An 18,874-nucleotide genomic window follows, 5' to 3' on the forward strand; every position below is an offset into this window, starting at 1 on the left:
AACTAATGAGGAGGTACTGAGGACAATTGGAGGAAAAAGAAATTTGGGGTACAACTTGAATAGAAGAAGGGATTGGTTGATACACATTCTGACATCAAGGGATTGCCAATTTAGTACTGGAGGGAAGTGTTTGGGGGAGGGGGGGGGGGGGGGTGTTAAAAATTGTCGGCGGAGACCAAGAGATGAATGCAAAAGCAGATTCAGAAGGATGTATGTTGCAGTAGTTACTTGGAGACGTAGATGTTTGCACAAGATAGAGTAGCATGGAGAGCTGCACCAAACCATTCTTTGGATTGAAGACAACAACAACTACAACAACAAGAAAAAACAAAAGGAAATTTACATTAATTTGCAGACTTTTCTTTTCTACATCTTTCATTTAATGACCGTTTCATCTGTGGTATCATGCCCAGTGTTTTTACTTCTCTCTTTTTCTGCTAGAAGTTACCCTACTATCCCTCCCCCTCCCTGCCCCAGCCTCTTCCTTAGTCCCAACCAGTCGCCACTCGCATCACGCACTGGTGCTGTTGCTCACAGTGTGGTTTCAGTTGCCTGAGACTGCAGTGGTGTGTGTCAGATACATTTGTGTGTGTGTGTGTAGACGAAGGCCTTACTGGCCGAAAGCTTTATTCGTGACAGTGTGTTTGTTGTGCCTATCTGAAACTCAGCATCTTTCCTTTCAAAATATTGTTACATTCCATCCTGGATTTTCCATTGTATCACTATTTCTAATCATCATCATCATCCTCATAGCAGAGCTGTGAAATTTATATCTTCATTGTCACAAATATTTGGCTGTTTCTTCGAAGCATGTTGCAATTTCCGCGATTGTGGTTATGGGATCCGAGAACCCAGCTGTTTCTATCTGAATATTTATCAGATTTTGCTTATATACTGATGTGAGAATGTTACAATGTCTCTTGCTTCCAAACATTCCGTTTGCCTGCCCCTCTCTCATTGGGTGCATAGAACCTGCAGCTGACACCCGCCTTTTGTTCCCATCATACATCACAGTGACTGCCGACAACATTGCAACACAAAACACATAAGTATGCCGCTAGCCTCAATCTAGGCTTTTACAGTCTCCTGCAGAAATGAATATTCTTGTTGAGTATTTGTCCAATTTCAAAGTCAGTTCAATTCTGACTGTAAATAGATTCAGGTGAACTGCAGTTTAAATGTGGTAGATGTTCCTAAAAAGCCAAAGTACGCAGTATAGATTCCCATGCAGCAAGAGAAAACAAAACGCGTAACAACTCTCTATAACAGACGACACAATGTGATGTATAAACATACACTTGTGCTATGCAGCTGTAATATGTGATAGCAGGTCTAAAACATTGTTTCCTATGATCTGTACGGACACTGCTACAGATAGATGTTTCCATGCTTCGAAAGATGTTTCCAAATGGTGTCCACATCAAGTAGACAGCAACATGTTTCAAAAATATATTTCATGCTTAGTGTGTACGAAGTTTGAAGTTTACTTGACCCAGTTAAACTTCTGTTGGCTGTAGAAGGAAAACATACACACCCACACGTTATATTCCGATGCCTTTCACCGTACTTCAGTTTTTGGCTTAATTCACCATGTTCCTCAGTTATTGCTTTCTTCTGGGTCAATACAAAGGAAAGATGTCTCAAAAACACATGTATTGACATGTAATTTGTGGTCGTAGTGTGTAGGAAAATAGCTTGATTACTTTGTACCCAGATACCAATTTAAATTTTTTGACGAGGTTTTACTTGCTGTTACACATCTATGATTTTTTAATGTTGGAGAGAGCAATTTCAATGTTTATATTTGTGATTCACATAAATCTTCATAGAAAAAAGGCTTTACTGCTGTTATTGTTCTATACTCAGTTGTCTTCAGTTATTTTTCAATTTAATAAAACCAACTAATAATACATTTTGTAGGTGTTACTTAAAGGTGAGAAACTGAAAATTTATCATTTAAGAACTGATGAAATTCTTTACCACAAATTGTTGTAAAAACATTGTATTATGCATTTAATTTCCTTCACTTATACAGATTTTCTACAGTTGGTAAGGATTACAATTTTAATCATATATGTCAATTAAATCAGACAATGGAAAATACAAGTTGGAATGTAACAATACTATGAGAAGGAAAGTTACTACTCACTCTATAGCAGAGATGCTGAGTCACAGATAGGCACAACAAAAAGACAGTCACAATTAAAGCATTTGGCCATTAAGGTCTTTGTCAGCAAAACACACACACACGACTGCAGTTGACAAAAGCCTTAATAGCCGATAGAGTTAATTGTGAGAGTCTTTTCGTTGTGCCTATTTGCGACTCACCATCTCCGATATATGCCAATTACATATCTTTTTGCTTGTATTTTGTGGGTTTTAACATTTTCTTTGATTCTACATTTTTCTCTGTTTTATGGTATTTAAGTCTGGACCCCATGAAAACAAAAAATATGGGTTTCAGTGTGAAAGAAAATATTCACAATTCAGTCCAATGCTCGAACTTGCACTCATCCCGCTATGTACTGATGTTTGTTGGTATCGTCCCCATGACATATCCTGCCACTGTAACTTGTTCTCATGTACAGCCACCATCAGTTTTATATGATTTATTTCATTTGTTAGACATTTCATTCTGGATAAGTTTTCTTTCTTGTTTCATCTGACTGCCAGCATCATGTTCTAAGGCGGATTAAAAGCTGCTAACATTTTTACCAAGTATTCTAGAATGTGAATAGCTATCAAATTTCTCATTTGCAATCCTCTTAGTATATTATTACTGTTTCACATAATCAAATAAAATATTGATCTGGGTTCAGAATGTTTTTTGGAGGACGACATTTCGATGTTTGAATGCTACATTTTCTTAAAAAGCAGCATAATGTTTGTATATGATATCCATATGTGTATGATAACTTTTGCAATAAACCTGTTCAAATACAAGAGTTTGTATAGAATGTGGTGCTGTTGTCTCCTCCTCTGTTTCACAAAATTGTCAAATTTTAAGCAGAGCAATAGATTTTTGTGGTACCTAGATCATAGGTTTCTCGCATATCCTTTGAACTAGCACCACGTGATTCAAATGTTGTATGATTGATTGAGCAGTGTTGATATTGTGTTGAGCACTTCCAGGTATTAAGAAGTCTTGAGCCTGTTCGAAGGCAAGTATCATTTGCCTAGCCCTGCCCTTCTGAATTGTTCAAAATAAATCTTTACATGACCTCAATAGCCAAAGCTTCATCTGTAAATCTATGACAACCCCAACAACTCTGTTAAACAATAGGTTCGCAGGAGAGCTTCTGTAAAGTTTGGAAGGTAGGAGACGAGATACTGGCAGAAGTAAAGCTGTGAGGACCAGGCGTGAGTCGTGCTTCGGTAGCTCAGATGGTAGAGCACTTGCCCACGAAAGGCAAAGGTCCCGAGTTCGAGTCTCAGTCGGGCACACAGTTTTAATCTGCCAGGAAGTTTCAACGTAAAAATGTTAACCTCAGCAGCAATAATTCAATCTACAACTATAAGACACCCCTGTATTTTTTGAATGACGAATTGGGAAAAAACCTTAAATCTGGTAATTGGTTAAATATGGTACTTGTGCCATTCTGCTTCCAATCCCACAACCCATGAACTGTTTACCATGCAACCATCCTGTATATTACAGTGTATGTAGTTACAGCATTTTTATCTCATCAAATGAATGACCAGGTGTGGAAGCCGTCATCTGCCAGCTATGCAGCCAATACTATGCAGAATTCTTTGTGCATACAATAACTAAGCAGTTGTCTACCCTTATAAATGGCCACTACCAACATTTTTTCGTCGGCGTCACCACCACCACCACCACCACCACCTTCTTCTTCTTCTTCTTCTTCTTCTTCTTCTTCTTCTTCTACTACTACCACCACCACCACCACCACCACCACCACCACCACCACCACCAATACTGCTACCACAGTTTCTAGCCCAGTTCTAGGCTTGGTCTGTTGGAACATACACCTTTCCATCTTTTCCTGTCCTATCTCCACTTCTCTTTCTACTCTGTCCCAGTCTCCTCCTCACTTAGTCACACATTCCTTCACTCCAACGATGCATCTTTCTAGGTATTCCAATAGTTCTCTTGCCTCCTCTTGTTATTTCATATGGCTGGCTTGGTACCATGTCATCTTCCAGTTTTTTAACATGCCCATATCACTTTAGTCTTGTCTTTTATATGATATCTTGCTTGGGCTTCTCTTTCACTAATTCATTCAACATCTCATTCCTTACTCTATCCATTCTAGTAAGTCCTATCCTGTTTCCTTGAAATTTCATCTCACAAGTCTGTGTCCTATTCACCTGCCTTTTCTTCATTATCCATGTTATGGATGATACATTCTTGCTCTGTAGCAGACTTCTTGTAGTCTGCGGAAATGATAGGCTTACCTTCCCATTTGACTGACATCCTTAATCATTCCTCACACTGTATTCTTTTTGCTTCTCAGGTACTTGAAACTTTCAACTTTCTGTAGTATTTAATAAATATGTGATTGACTTAAAACTCTACAACCTGGATGCTGAATGTACTTCGTCCCATAACTCCACTAATTTCAAAATGAACTGAGCAAGTTTGGAGCGTCTCTGCAGCACATCCTACATTAAATTTTATTGCCACCTACATTTGTAAAATTGTGATGGATTTAAGTTTCATCAAATCATCTTCAGATCACAGTACGTCAATGACAAGAGCAACCTCTCAGTATCTGTACATAGAGTTATATGCTACGTCATTGTAGATTTGTGTATAGTAAATTTGTGTTTCGAAACTGATGAATTACTCTTGTAGCCAACCTACTCGGTTCCGAAGGGTGTTTGATGAAACCAAAACCAGTCACCAAATTAACAAATGTAAGGAATCTAGGTGGAGAATAAAATTTGTTCTAGAGTGTGGACAAAATAACATGCCACGTACCTGCACAGATGACACAGTGGGGAGGGGACAATGATAATGGTGGAGATTCTGCTGTGAGCTGCCACCACACAGTAGTGGAGGTACAGTTCAATGGTTGATGCCTGTTCACAAGTGGAACTTCAGAGCTACAACTAGTGTGTCAGCAAATGATCATATTAACAGGTTGCATCAGTACTCAATAATTCAACAAGTGAATAGTGTCTGACTACAGTGCCATATAAGAAAATTAATGCATGAATAACGTAAGGTGGCTGTTTCCAATGGATAAAGTGCATAGTTCAGCAAGTGACAGCAAACTGAGGCAGTTGGCTTTCTGAACAAAGCAGTAGACTTCCCCAGTGCCCAGTGCTGAGAATGAGAATACATTTCTGTGCATGGACCAATTTATTTTGTGTGAGCTCTACCACCATGATTGCAGATTATCTCCAAAAGACAGTAAGTCAGTTTTTGCTAACATCCTCTGTTACTACGTGTCTGAAGGCTAGTTCTTCACTACTACACTTTCTGGAACAATCCCCTCTCATTCATTTAATTCTCTCTAACTCCCTTGCACTTACTACCATTTCCTCTATTATCATTTTCCTCTTCTATTCCATAGTTTGTATGGGTTGGCAGTGATGTAAACGGGGTTGGTGGACCTGATCCTCTTATGCAATTGTAGTTCAAAACACCATCCACCTAAAACTGTCACCTTGAAGTGTGTGCATAATGTTCTTTCAGATACCTGAATCCTTTCCCTTGCCACCACACAGTCGTCTGCCAAATTGCTACTTACAAATAACCATTTATTATAATGAATAAAGGCTATTCTTTTACTATTTAGTTTCCAGTTAGCTGTGTTATTTGTTTTTGTTTTTTGTTATACTAAACATTATATTAGTTATCTTTATTCTTGATAGTAAAAGATTTGACAAATGACATTCCCAGTGGCAGCAACGAGATTAGAAGTAAGCAGCATTTCGCAGAGATGTTCATGTGCCTGTGCGCACTCAAAACACACTCGCAGATGATGATTGTCTTCCATTTTTGATATGTTTCCTTCCACCTAGGAATTTTCATTATTGAATGTTCCAATGTTTACATTACCCTTCAGGAAGTTATTGCATATGTTTGCTTGATGCAGTACTTTGATTTTTGTGCTCCCTGTGTTATCATGCACTAATCATCTGTTGCTCACAGAGCCCACATGTTTAGTTGCATAACATGAGCAGCCTTTCAGACAAAGAAATGCACATCAATGTTATAATGTGTAGCATACAATGTCATTCTATATTTATTTCTTAGTGTAACATAATTAGAAACACATTTACTCTATACTGAATTTTTTTATAGGTGATAGTACTTTCTGTGCCAGCACAGCTTCACTTTTGAACTGTTCTGGTTACTGATCCCCTCTTTGTCTATATGGTATTTCACACTACAAAATGCTTTTCAAATTCTAAAAATAAAAGAAAGGTAATAGGAGGAGATGCAATTAATAACTTCTTAAGTGACCATTGCAATATCTGCTGCCTAAAAAAAAATACACTGTTTGCTTTACCAGAGCTTCTGTAACATAATGGCTATTGTATACAGATACCTAGTTTTAGAATGCCAAGTAATTTTCCTGTCTTGTAATGATATAGCTCGAACAAAGGTGTGAAAGTAAGGTGTCACAAGAAGTGAATCCCTCTCATCCTGTGGTGTGAGTGATCTGCTCTTCTTTTTTAGTCTTCCCAGTCTTTCCCTCTCTCCTCGCTGCAGTAGGAACTATTAGTCCAAAAGTTAGGATACTGCATGTACTCTTAAGTGTATCTCTGCCGTACTGACACTTCCCCTGAAGTTAAGTACTGCCCACCAGTTCTGTCTCATAAATTTTATAGTTTTCTCAAGAAAATTTCCCTTTTGATAAAATTGTCTACATAATTATTTTTACTGAGTAAAAATGTGAACAGTGTATCACAGTGCTAAGGCACAGGACTCATATTCAGAAGATTGAAATCATTGTGAGACTGTCCTGGTTCTCCTTGGTTCACTTTAATCACATCAGGCTTATACTAGGGGGGCTTCATTCAATTATATCATTGTTTCATTCCAGATTTCCATCTCCATCCCTGTCCACCTGAGCTAATGTTTCATCTCTAATTACCTTGATGCTAATGGTATACTAAACTCTTAACCAGTTCCTTTCATAGACTTAAAATAATAGTAGTACCTGACATGTGAATGAAAATAACAGCAGCAAAATTTGATAGTAAATTAGTCCCCGGTAAGCTACGATCATTAATATGACAAGTGTTGTCTGCATAAAATTAACATTTTAAGAGTTTAACTTTGATCTTGATTCCTCCCTCTCTCGATAATCAAATCATTTCCAAAAATAACTTCAAAAATAAAATTTGAAAAGTAATTTGCCTCCTTCTCTGACAGCTTTCAGTATTCTGATCTAGTTTGTAACATAACATTCATACAGGCTAGATCGTTCTAATACAACTCACTGCTTTTCATTGCTGTCTTAACTGTGAAGGCATCACCATTTAAGCAGGCCAACAGTGATGTGATATTTAACTTTATCAAAAACCTCTTTGTAATCAGTAAAGTATGTAGTTTCCGAAGCATTGGTTCATGTAAGAAGCAGTCAGATGAAAATGAGACACACAGAAATATATAAGTAAATTTTTTATTATTTCAAAAGTAATACCCATAACTGTTAATGCATTTAGTCTACTGTGAGACAGCATTTAGTTCACTGTGAGACAAGACTGTCAATGCTGTCATGGAAAAATGTTTTGTGGTTGCCTACAGTGCCATGACTGTACCCAGGCGAGCGTCTCTTCGTCTGAAGCGAATCAATAGCTTTGAATAAATTTATTCGGGGCTCCAAAAATATGGATGTAGCTTGGGGAGAGGTTGGGTCTGTATGGAGAATGTGTAAGGGATCAGCACTACTTCTCCAGTGTAGCTGAAACAACAGACATGCCAGCTTTTGGAAAGTCATGATGACTTTTTTGTACGATTGCAAGGGCCCTCTGTTCATCAATTTTCTCAAACATGGCACCGCAACTAACATGCAAGGTATGTGAACATTTTGAAAAAAAGTGTGCAGGCAATTCCAAATGCCTGTGGATGGGACCATCCTGTTGCAGAATAATGTCCATCCAATAGTTGTCAAGGTTTTTCGATTACACTGCAGACGTTTCACTGGGATGCCTACATACAGTCCCGATCTCTCCCCATGTGGTTTCAAAATTTTTGAAACCCTGAAGAAAGACTTTCATGGCTGTAGATTTGCTTTGGACGAAGAGGTGCATGGTTGGGTGCAGTCATGGTTCTGCAGGCAACCGTAAACATTTTTCCATGGCAGCATTGGCGTTGTGTCTCGTAGTGGTATAAATGTATTAAGAGTTATGGTGATTACTTTTGAAATAATAAACGGTTCACTTAATTTTCATATGACTGTTTCTTATAATAAGAGTAAAGCAGGTTAATTGGTTGGAGTCAGGCCTCTAATGTTAGTAATTTACATGATAGTCTGCAAGCTTCTTGTACAATGTATTTATAATAGTTGTTGTTGCTGGTGCTACTGTGGCCTTTGTAAGTCTTTTACTTTGCAGCAAAGTGTGCACCGTTTTTAAACTTGTTATTGCTGTTCCATTTTTCTTCAGGTTTGGTGCGTGTTGGTGACTATAGTCTGGATAAACGATTATCAGAAATCTATCAATCTTCAGTAACTGAAAGAACTGAAAATACCTTTCCCCCATCATTGGGACGTGGTGGCAAAAAATCAGATATCTATCGATTTGGAATTCTTATTTTGTCACTACTTCGTGGGTGTATAGTGACAGATATGCTACCAGAAATACCTACATGTACTCCATCAGATCTAAGAGACTTTCTGGAGAAGTAAGTGTATATGATTAACAAAAGAAAGTTGGGTTTAGTATAGACGACACACAAAATCATGTAGACAATTGTTACAACATTTAGGATGCTTTCCATGCATGTAAAATGTTGCATTGTAATGCTTAAAAACAAGCTATTTACAAAAATAGTTTATGTGGATTACTGTTGTTTGTTTGATTATTTTAATGTAGATGACAGTAATACTCATCACACAGTATACCTAATTTTGTATGATTTGCTTCTAATACAACAGCTACTTGGAAAAATGCTGCCTGATAGATAGTAAACATGGTACATGGTTAGGAGAGGATGAAAAATAACCTATTGCTTAATAATATTAATTCATAGGCTCCTTGTAAAAAAGCTTTAAGCTTTTTTCCTTTACTAAAAAGTCAGATATTGTGTAACCTCTGCATTTAATGCTTAGTAAAGTCAAACATTCATACAAAAAATATGCTAATTTCATATCTAAGAGTGGAAAGACCAGGATGGAATAACATCAGTTTTACAATAAGAATAAATCGCTACCCACCATAAAGAGGAGATACTGAGTTGCAGACAGGCACAATGAACAGACTGTTAAACATTTAAGCTTTCGAGTAAATGGCTTTCCTCTAAAGTAGGAAATTCACCCACATTCACATAAGCGGAACTCATACATACGACCACTGTCTCAGGCTGCTGTGGCAGTATCACCCCTCTTTCATTCTCAATAAAATTCATAATACTGGGTGATCAAAAAATCAGTATAAATTTGAAAAATGAACAAATCACGAAATAGTGTAGATAGAGAGGTACAAATTGACACAGATGCTTGGAATGACATGGGGTTTTATTAGAACAAAAAAAATACAAATGTTCAAAAAATATCCGACAGATGGCGCTTCATCTGATCAGAATAGCAATAATTAGCAGAACAAAGTAAGACAAAGCAAAGATGATGTTCTTTACAGGAAATGCTCAATATGCCCATCATTCCTCAACAATAGCTGTAGTCGAGGAATAATGTTGTGAACAGCACTGTAAAGCATGGCCGGACTTATGGTGAGGCATTGGCGTTGGATGTTGTCTTGGGGAGCATCCCTAGAGATGTCGGTCGATCACGATACACTTGCGACTTCAGGTAACCCCAAAGCCAATAATCGTACGGACTGAGGTATGGGGACCTGGGAGGCCAAGCATGACGAAAGTGGCAGCTGAGCACACGATTATCACCAAACGACGTGCGCAAGAGATCTTTCACGCATCTAGCAATATGGGGTGGAGCGCCATCCTGCATAAACATGAAGAAAAAAGGCCCGATAATGGTGGATGTGGTAAATCTAACCCATACCATGACTTTCTCGTCGTGCAGTGGAGTTTCCACAACAGTTCTAGGATTTTCGGTAGCCCAAATTCTGCAGTTGTGGGCGTTGACAGACCCTCGGAGTGTGAAATGAGCTTCATCGGTCCACAACATGTTACTCAACCAATCGTCAACTTCTGCCATCTTTTGAAACACCCACACCGCAAATGCCTTCCGCTTCACTAAATCGTCAAGTAACAGTTCATGATGCCGATGGATTTTGTACGGATAGCATCGGAGGGTACGCCTCAGTGCCAACCAAACAGTAGTGTATGGAATGCTGGTGCGATGTGCGACTGCATGAGTGCTGACTTCCCCGAGCATAGACGAGCCCGCTACAGTCTCCATTTCTTCCTGAACTGTCTCAGTAGCATTACGCCTTGTGCTCAGTCGGCCACTATGGGGTCTATCGTCTAAACAACTCGTGGCTTCGAACTTCGAACTCATTCTCGCCACAGCTGCATTTGTCAATGGACCTTTACCCGTCCGAATCCCTTTCCTGTGATGATAGGATTGTAACGCTGAACTAGCACATTCCCCATTCTGATAATACAGCTTCACTAAAAGCGCCTTTTGAGGTAACGTCAACATGCTGCGACTGCTGGCGCAATTGAATTGATTCTCTCTCTCATCACAGCTCCTTTTATACACGATTGTCATGCGCAGTCACAGACGTTTTGCTGTCCAGCACCATCTGTCATTTTGTGAACTCCCCCCCCCCCCCCCCCCCCTCCAATAAAACCCCATGTCATACCAAGCATGTGTGTCAATTTTTACCTCTCTATCTACAGTATTCCATGGTTTATTAAGTTTTCAAATTTATACTGACTTTTTGATCAAGCGGTATTGACAGCAAGTTGTCATGGTTTCCTGCGAAGGATTTTTCATGGTCTGTTATCACTCTCACCCTGCAAGACAACACAGCCTGCTATTTTGAGATTAAACATTACTGTACTTAGTCAGATGACCAATTTACTTCCCGCTAAGACTGTGTGACCAAACCTCCTGTCCAAGTAATTAAGTAAACTAGATGATGAGAAAATTCTTGATATATTGCACAGTTATAAAAGTTTCATGTAGGAATTACAATCACTTTATAAATTAAAATATTGGAAACATGCTATCTGATTCAAGGAATAAGGTCGGTTTAAATGTAATATCAGTACCTGTCCAAAAACACACTTTTTAATTGTTCGAAAATTTTCATTTCCTTTAAAGAAATTTAGCTTATTTATATGTTTGTCGCGACTAACACTAATGGTGATATCAAGAATGTTAAATCTTCTGAAAAATTTTGATAATTTTCACTCCAGAACTGCCTCATGTACTAATTTGGTGAAATCGTAGCCAGCTGCATAGACATCCAGATCCAGTTTTGCACTTATTTTAAGATAATGAAGTGTTATTACAGTTGTCTTCAAATTTCAGTAGAACAACATGCTTTAAGTTACATTTTTCTACAAAATTTGTGGTTTCAGCATTGAATCTGATTTCTCTATGTAACTTGAACAGTGCTCAAGGCACTGTTATATATGAAACATACATGTGAAACTAAGCTTAACACTTTCGATACTGTGGATGTGAATACTGCTATGCCATTCCCTATATGCTGTGGACATATATACACGTGCCGCTTGAGTTTTCCTACAGTGCTGTGGACATCTGTATCTCTCCTGGGTTGCTGACCTCTAACTGCTGTGGACGAGTTACTTCCATATCTTGGTGAATAAAAAGGATTTGGCTGTTCCTCATACACCATATGTGCCTCATTGCATGCTATCATTTAAAGAAAAGAAAAGGGGGAAAACAACAACAACAACTCGTTTCCATATCTTGAATTGCTTAAGAGATATGACAGTTGTTATAACCATATGATCACATTGTGCAAGTACGTGAAGGGGTGACCATCCACTGCACATAAAACCCAGTTACTCAATGACAACATGAAATACCATTCTGCTCTTAATTTCAATTAAAATATCAATATCTTACATACATTTCATTCACTGCAATGTATGGCTAAAATCAGCCATACACAAAGTTTACACGATGCGTTTTGACCTCTGCAAAATCTATAAAATTTTGCACAAAGTTGTACTTAATTTGATGCAGCACAGTAACAATGGCATATAAAGAAATGAAACTCAGTCCTTTATCAAGCAAAGATATCAGACTGTAAGACATGCAAAAATCAAATTTTTCATCTAATAGTTTTCTTAAAATTAGGTAATTAGTGTTTCATAACAGGTGCATCACAACTCGTAATTTGAACACTTGGAAACTTCTGTTCAAACAATCTATGAACTGTACAAGAGGACCCTGTACAGACATATGAATCATAAATAAACAATAATTCGCTCTTGCCATTATTGCATTTGCAAACTTCACTGTTACACTTAGGATGCCTGTTTCACTGCTCGAATGACGCTGGCCAACAAGACACATATATCTGTATGGTCTTCAGGGTAAAACCCACAAAAGGGGGGGGGGGGGTCATAGTGGGGCCCTGTGGGATCCATTCAACTAGCAAGTGCAGCTTCCATAGCTGGCCTGCAATACCCCGGGCAAGCAATCGTCAGGTAAATGGAATACGCTGTATCTTGTCATCACTCAAAAGTGTGTTTAAGGATACTACAAATTATTTTCCATTTTTAATGATTCAGTAGTTGTTATTGCTGAATGAAAGATTGTCATTTACATGCTTAAGGGTAATGAAAAAATTAAGAAGACAAATTACTGTATAAAAGGGTTATATAATGAAGTTCAGTGGATTGAGTCTTTAATATACTGGTGGAACAATCCACACAAAAAAAAAAAAGAAAAAATCATTTCTCTATTGCATGTGAAGGTACAGCAAAAATGTTGTCATCTTTGATATTGCACTGTAGGGGAAAAATAATTATATTCTGCAGTCAGATGTACTTGCATAGCGAAACAGGTAGTGGTCTAAAAAAACTAGCCTGCAAAGGTCCAAAAAAACTCTTGAGATGAATGTTCCAGCATGCCATATAAACCAGTATAGTGCAGCGAGAATCACACAGTGCAAACATCCATGGTTAAGGACTTATTTAAAAGCGTGACATTTGTCATCGGTGGGCCAAGCATTGCTTCCTCCTGGATTATGTTTGTTCTAAGATGAGTCAAATTTATAGTTTCATGAGAATGGATAGGTACAAAAATGGAGTACAGCACTTTGCCTGGCTCCTCAGTTCCCTGGTCCTACCATAACTTTACGCTTCTGGAATATTTTGGAGGCTAAGGGGCTTTTTCTAACTTATTATTTATGTTTAGACTTTGCAAGGTAGGCACATAAGGGTTCATTGTTTTCATGATATTGTACAACACATATATTTCTCATTTTGAGACTGGTCACAAGCTGAAAGTTTTGACCCAAAATAGAAAACCACTTACTGATAGTAAAATGTTTACATATAACTTTTTATAGGTGATAGAATAACCACTTATGTTAATGATGAAATAAATGTGAGTTTCCTGTGCCTGATTTTAAAGGATGCTCAGGAGTCTGTTGTTCATATGAAATGACTACAAACACACTGCAGTTAACACTTGAATCAAAGGTTGTGTTAGTCATACTACCTCCACTTTGTATGCTTATTCCTTTACTCTTAAGATGAATGTAAGTTACCATTTCTTTGGAAGATGAAATAACATTTGGACAATTCTTGTGCAAATAACACGATTGTATCTACTGACTATTCTTCTGGTGAATGAAATGGTTGTGAAGTCACTTTATCACGAGTGTAAAATATTGCATTGGATGGTTTAGTATTTTTCTTAAACTTTCAGATGTTTTGCAAAGGATGAACATATGCGTTGGAGTGCAGCACAGCTCCTGGAACACCAGTTTGTACGGATCCCCATTGAACGTCTTCCCAGTCCTTGTAAAAGTGCCGATGACGCACAGGTAATAGTTTAGAGAGTCTATTTGATAGAATGAAATATTAAAAAGGATTTCTTTGCTTATTATAAATGAAACAAAATTTCAGATAGTTTTGAAATAATGGAAACCACTGGTTCCAGAAGACAGAGAATATATTCTGTGATTTGATTGATCATTCATGCGGTGTGACTGTCATTTATTATTGTAGTAAAATAGTGTGTCATATATTCATCTGTAAAATAAATCAGGTACAGGAGAGCAAAAGTGTAAGTGCTACTGACTTTCAGTGAAGACATGGTCTTATGGTGCAACTAACTGAAGTTTATGTATCACAATTAACCAATGTGACGGGCTCATTGAGAATACAAATGACTTTGGTAGTAATGGCACAGAGGATTCAGGTCAAGAAGTTATCAGTGAGAAATAATTGGAGTCAATAGGTAACGTACTGCAGCCTGACCTCCGTGTTGTCCTCAGTCCTCTGTGTTGTCCTCAGACAGTGGTGTCATTGAATGCGGTATGAAGGGGCATGTGATGAGCACATTGTTCTCCAGGCCATTGTTGAGTTTCTTGACCTTGCAGCTGCTATTACTCTGTAAAGTATCTCCTCAAGTGGCCTCATGTAGCTGAGTGCATCCCATTCCAGTCCTTCACCAAGGAAAAGTCATTTGAGTACCGGGACTCAAACCCAGGTCCCCCACCTGGCAGTCAGTCGTGCTGACCACTCAGCGACAGGTGTGGACAGCAGTAGTCAGTCACCAGTCCTAAATGACTGAGAAAGTCAAACGTTCAAAAAGTATTTCCACAATACACATTTTTAAATACTTTGAAAACAGTAAGTGTCCGAAACACCTTGTTTGTGCAGTCACAGTCTGATAAGAATTGTAATGTGAGAACATCTAGGTTGGATGACTGCCTTCAAAGCTTGTAAATAATTATGGACTAGAGATAACTCACTGAATAATAGAGGCCTTGAGTCATTGATACGTATATAAACCAGACTGAAAATGTACTTGTTCCTTTATGAATGTTTTTACAATTTAAAGTACCCATACGGATATGTGTGTGCGCACTTCACCACTTACACACTTGTATGGCTGCATTAGGTTGGCTGAATGAGCAATATTGGGTTTGCAGTTCTGCAGCATGATTGGGGAGAGAATTTGTGAGAGGTGCAGTTGGGGAGTGGAGAAAGGAGGCAGGGAGGGGTGATGAATGGGGCTGACAGCTCAGAGTGATGCAGCAGATGCATGAGAAGGAATGCGTCAGTGACACTGCATCAATGAGTTTCTGCAGTGTGCTGTGAGGATGACATGGAAGAGAGGATTGGAAAGGGGTGACAGATCAGAGGAAGAGGAAATTCTAGGGAAGAATGTGTGGATGTAGGATAAGTTAAGTTAGGCTTTGTTCACAATGGCACCAACATCAGGACTTTCCACTGACAACCATCACCCAAAGTCGGCTGATATTTTCAAATCAATACATTACATGCATGGTATCAGTGCATCCGATGTACAGACTTTGGACAATGGTCAGTGGAATTTAAATCAGTTTGTTTTATTTGGTTGAGTCGATCAACACTCCCAAACTGAAACATAGATTCTGATAAACATTTATGTTTAGTGCAAGAAAGGACTAGTTTGTGACATCCTGAGGATGAGAAATGTAATAAAAAGTATAAGTCTCTGAATCCGTGGTCTGAAATTGCTACTTTCTAAGAAACCACAAGTTTTGAGCAACTTAAAACTTTAATAATAATTAATTGAACATTACCTAGTGTTGTATTACGCATGTTCTGTGGCTGTTATTTCAGCTTCTTTTCTGTACTTAAAATCCAGCGTGTGATGCAGGCGAAATCTGTATTGGAAATTTTAGGCACAGATTATAACTTCAAAAAAATTGTGTTCAAATGAGAGAGGAGACATATATCAATTATGATGCTTAAAGTTACTGTAGTGGATTTATTGTTATTATTATTATTATTATTATTATTATTATTATTGTGATATCTGGGCATTAGCTTTCTATGTATTATTATTACTGCTTAGTGCTGTTTTTATGCTAGTAGGTTGATGATTCTGTAATTTGAGGTGATTCACAAATGTGATCTGTGTGTTTCCACTTTTCAGTGCTTTAGGCATTCAGAGTATCTTATTCTAAAATTTATATCTGTCTTTTGCACACCTGTTGAATGACAGCCATTGAATGTTAATTGATGTATGTAATTTTGCTGATTTTATATGAAGCTGTGCAGAGTGTTTGTAATCATGTTTTTCGGTATCACCAGCAGCATCTCAAATGTGTAATAGAACGTTTCTTTCTTTATCTCATATTCAGAAAACTTTTCTGGCAAGGGTGATTATGGGAGTGAAGTAGAATGGGTTACAATGACAGACCACATTTATGTAGTTCAGAAAGGCTTGATTGAGGGGGGAGGGCACAAGTTGTGAAGCAGCTATTGAAGTCAAATATGTTGTGCTCAGCAGTGTGTTCCACTATTGGGTGCCGTCTTAGCTCTTCACCTCAATTTGTTAGTGGCCATTCGTTCAGATGGACAGCTGTTTGTGGTTATGCTCGCATAAAATACTGTGCAGAAGTTGCAGCAGAGCTATTACATGACATGCCTGCTTTCACAAAAGGCCTTGCGACTAATGTGACAGGATAAACCTGTGGTGAGTGGGAAGTAGGGGATGCTGGATGGGTGTATCCGACAGATCTTGCACTGAGTCTTCCACAGGGTTATGATTCATGTCGCAAGAGGTTGGGAATGGGTATGGCATGGGGATGGAGCAGGATATCATATCATGTAGATTGGGTGGCCAGTGGAACGCTACTTTGGGAGAGGTGGGAAGGATTGTGAGTAAAATGTTCCTCATATCTGGGAACAGTGGAAAATAGTAGAAGTTCTGGTGAAGGATATAGTTCATTTGTTTCAGTCCAGGATGATAAAAGGTAATGAAGGGAATGCTCCTTTGCAGCTGATTCTAAGAGGCGGTGGAGGATTAGAGGTGTGTTGATCTATCTGTGAGATAGGTTTGGGGATAGTGCCTGTCTGTGAAGGTCTTAGTGGGACATTCAACTTAATGGGCAAGGGAATTCTCATCACTGCAGATGCTCTATTCACGGGTGGCCAGACTGTGGGAGTGAATTTTTGGAGTGGAAGGGTGACAAGTATCAAAATGCAGGTATTGTTGATAGTGGGCTTTATATGGACAGTAGTGTGAATGGAATCTGCACTTCAAAGTCTGGTCAGCCCCAAGAGACTAGAAGCAAGTGGTATTATGACAAGACACCATGGATCAATAAATATTAGATGAGTGTGATGATGCCAAATGAACTGCATTGCAGATGTCTAAGGGAGCTGCCTACCCCCTAGTGTTAAACATGGAGATGACTCTGTAAATATTTGAGTGGCTGCTTTATGTAGGAATTGCTGCTTTGTTGTGTTACCTCAGTCCCATTAGTAGTTTCTTATGGCTAAGGATTATGTAGACGTGACAGACACATGATCTTATGCACCTTACTCTTTTAGTTCTTCTATCCTACAGAGAGAAAAATAATAACTCTGCTCCGAAATGGTATGACCATGAAGATTATCTCCTGAAACCTGTGCAGGAGTGGTAAGACAGAAGAAGAAAGGGGGGAGGTTAATGGTGTCGCTAGAGATGGCTGCGAGTGGGGACAAGCAAAGATTCAAGCCTTGAGGTGTTGCAGGGACTCAGGATGTGCACACTTTAGAAAAGCTGCTGCAAGATGTGGAAAGGGAAAGATGCAAGAAGCAACCATAGCTGAACATTATTAACAGTTTGTGGTAGCAAACAATATTTAATGTGATTTTTGAATCTAAACTGCACTAGCTGAAAGTCAAACATGAGCTCATGACAAACCACTGCTGTTTAAACTACCTGCTAATTTTAAAAAATCTCTAATATAGTAGCACATAAAGTTTGCAATTTAACTCAATTAAATGTAGAGCTACACCATGCCATCAAGCCCCTGGGACTAATTGTCAAACTGGATTTCATCTTCTGATTAACATATTAAGCTGCATGGCTGTGTGAGATAATTTTGGAAACCTCATAAAGCTTATACAAAAACAGTCTTCAAAACAAGTTCAAATCAAGAAGAGTTCAACAAGTTTTGCCTGTATGCTTTCCAAATACCACTAACTATAATTGCTTCCATTGCACAACTTGCTACTTCATTGGCAACACAAATCACAGAAATAAGACTCCCAAAACAGACACTGAAACAAGCCTAAGAGTAATTGGATGCCCATACACTAATTTGTATTACTGCATCTGTGATCTCCCTCCCCCTCTCCCTCCCCCCTCCCCCTCTCCCTCCCCCCACCCCCTCTCCCTCCCCCACCCCCTCCCTCCTCTCCCTCCCACCCCCTTTCTCTCTCCTCCAGGTGTGTGTGTGTGTGTGTGTGTGTGTGTGTGTGTGTGTGTGTGTGTGTGTGTGTGTGTCAAGATCAATATTTTATCTGTTGGGCAGCATTACTTTATTTTGTTTGTAGAAGTATGAGTTCCAAATATAATGCCATGCAAATAGAATTAGTATTAAAGAAGTAATGAATTAAAATGTCATGCCTGGTGTAGTAAATTTATCGCTGACTATGTTTTTTATTTTCTTGCCGTTAAACTGCCCCATCAGACATGACATTTTAATTTATTATTTCTTTAATACTAACTCTATTTGCAACACATTTTGCAGACAGTATTCACACATACCACTCAACGTGCCTGCAAAATTGTATCATTTTACTACACACAATTCAGGAGATATGATGTCATAA

General features: G+C 38.5%; 1 protein-coding gene across 1 annotated transcript in view; it reads left to right on the forward strand.

Moving 5' to 3' along the window:
• LOC126177132 (eIF-2-alpha kinase GCN2) overlaps positions 1–18,874 on the forward strand; it is a 317,728-nt gene that overhangs the window by 159,630 nt on the left and 139,224 nt on the right. Inside the window, exons 11-12 of the mRNA XM_049924405.1 lie at positions 8,590–8,827; positions 13,980–14,097. Coding sequence (XP_049780362.1) covers positions 8,590–8,827; positions 13,980–14,097 — 356 coding nt within the window. The remainder of the gene's footprint in view (positions 1–8,589; positions 8,828–13,979; positions 14,098–18,874) is intronic.

The sequence above is a fragment of the Schistocerca cancellata genome, chromosome 1, assembly GCF_023864275.1.
Source record: "Schistocerca cancellata isolate TAMUIC-IGC-003103 chromosome 1, iqSchCanc2.1, whole genome shotgun sequence".
Classification (NCBI taxonomy): domain Eukaryota; kingdom Metazoa; phylum Arthropoda; class Insecta; order Orthoptera; family Acrididae; genus Schistocerca; species Schistocerca cancellata.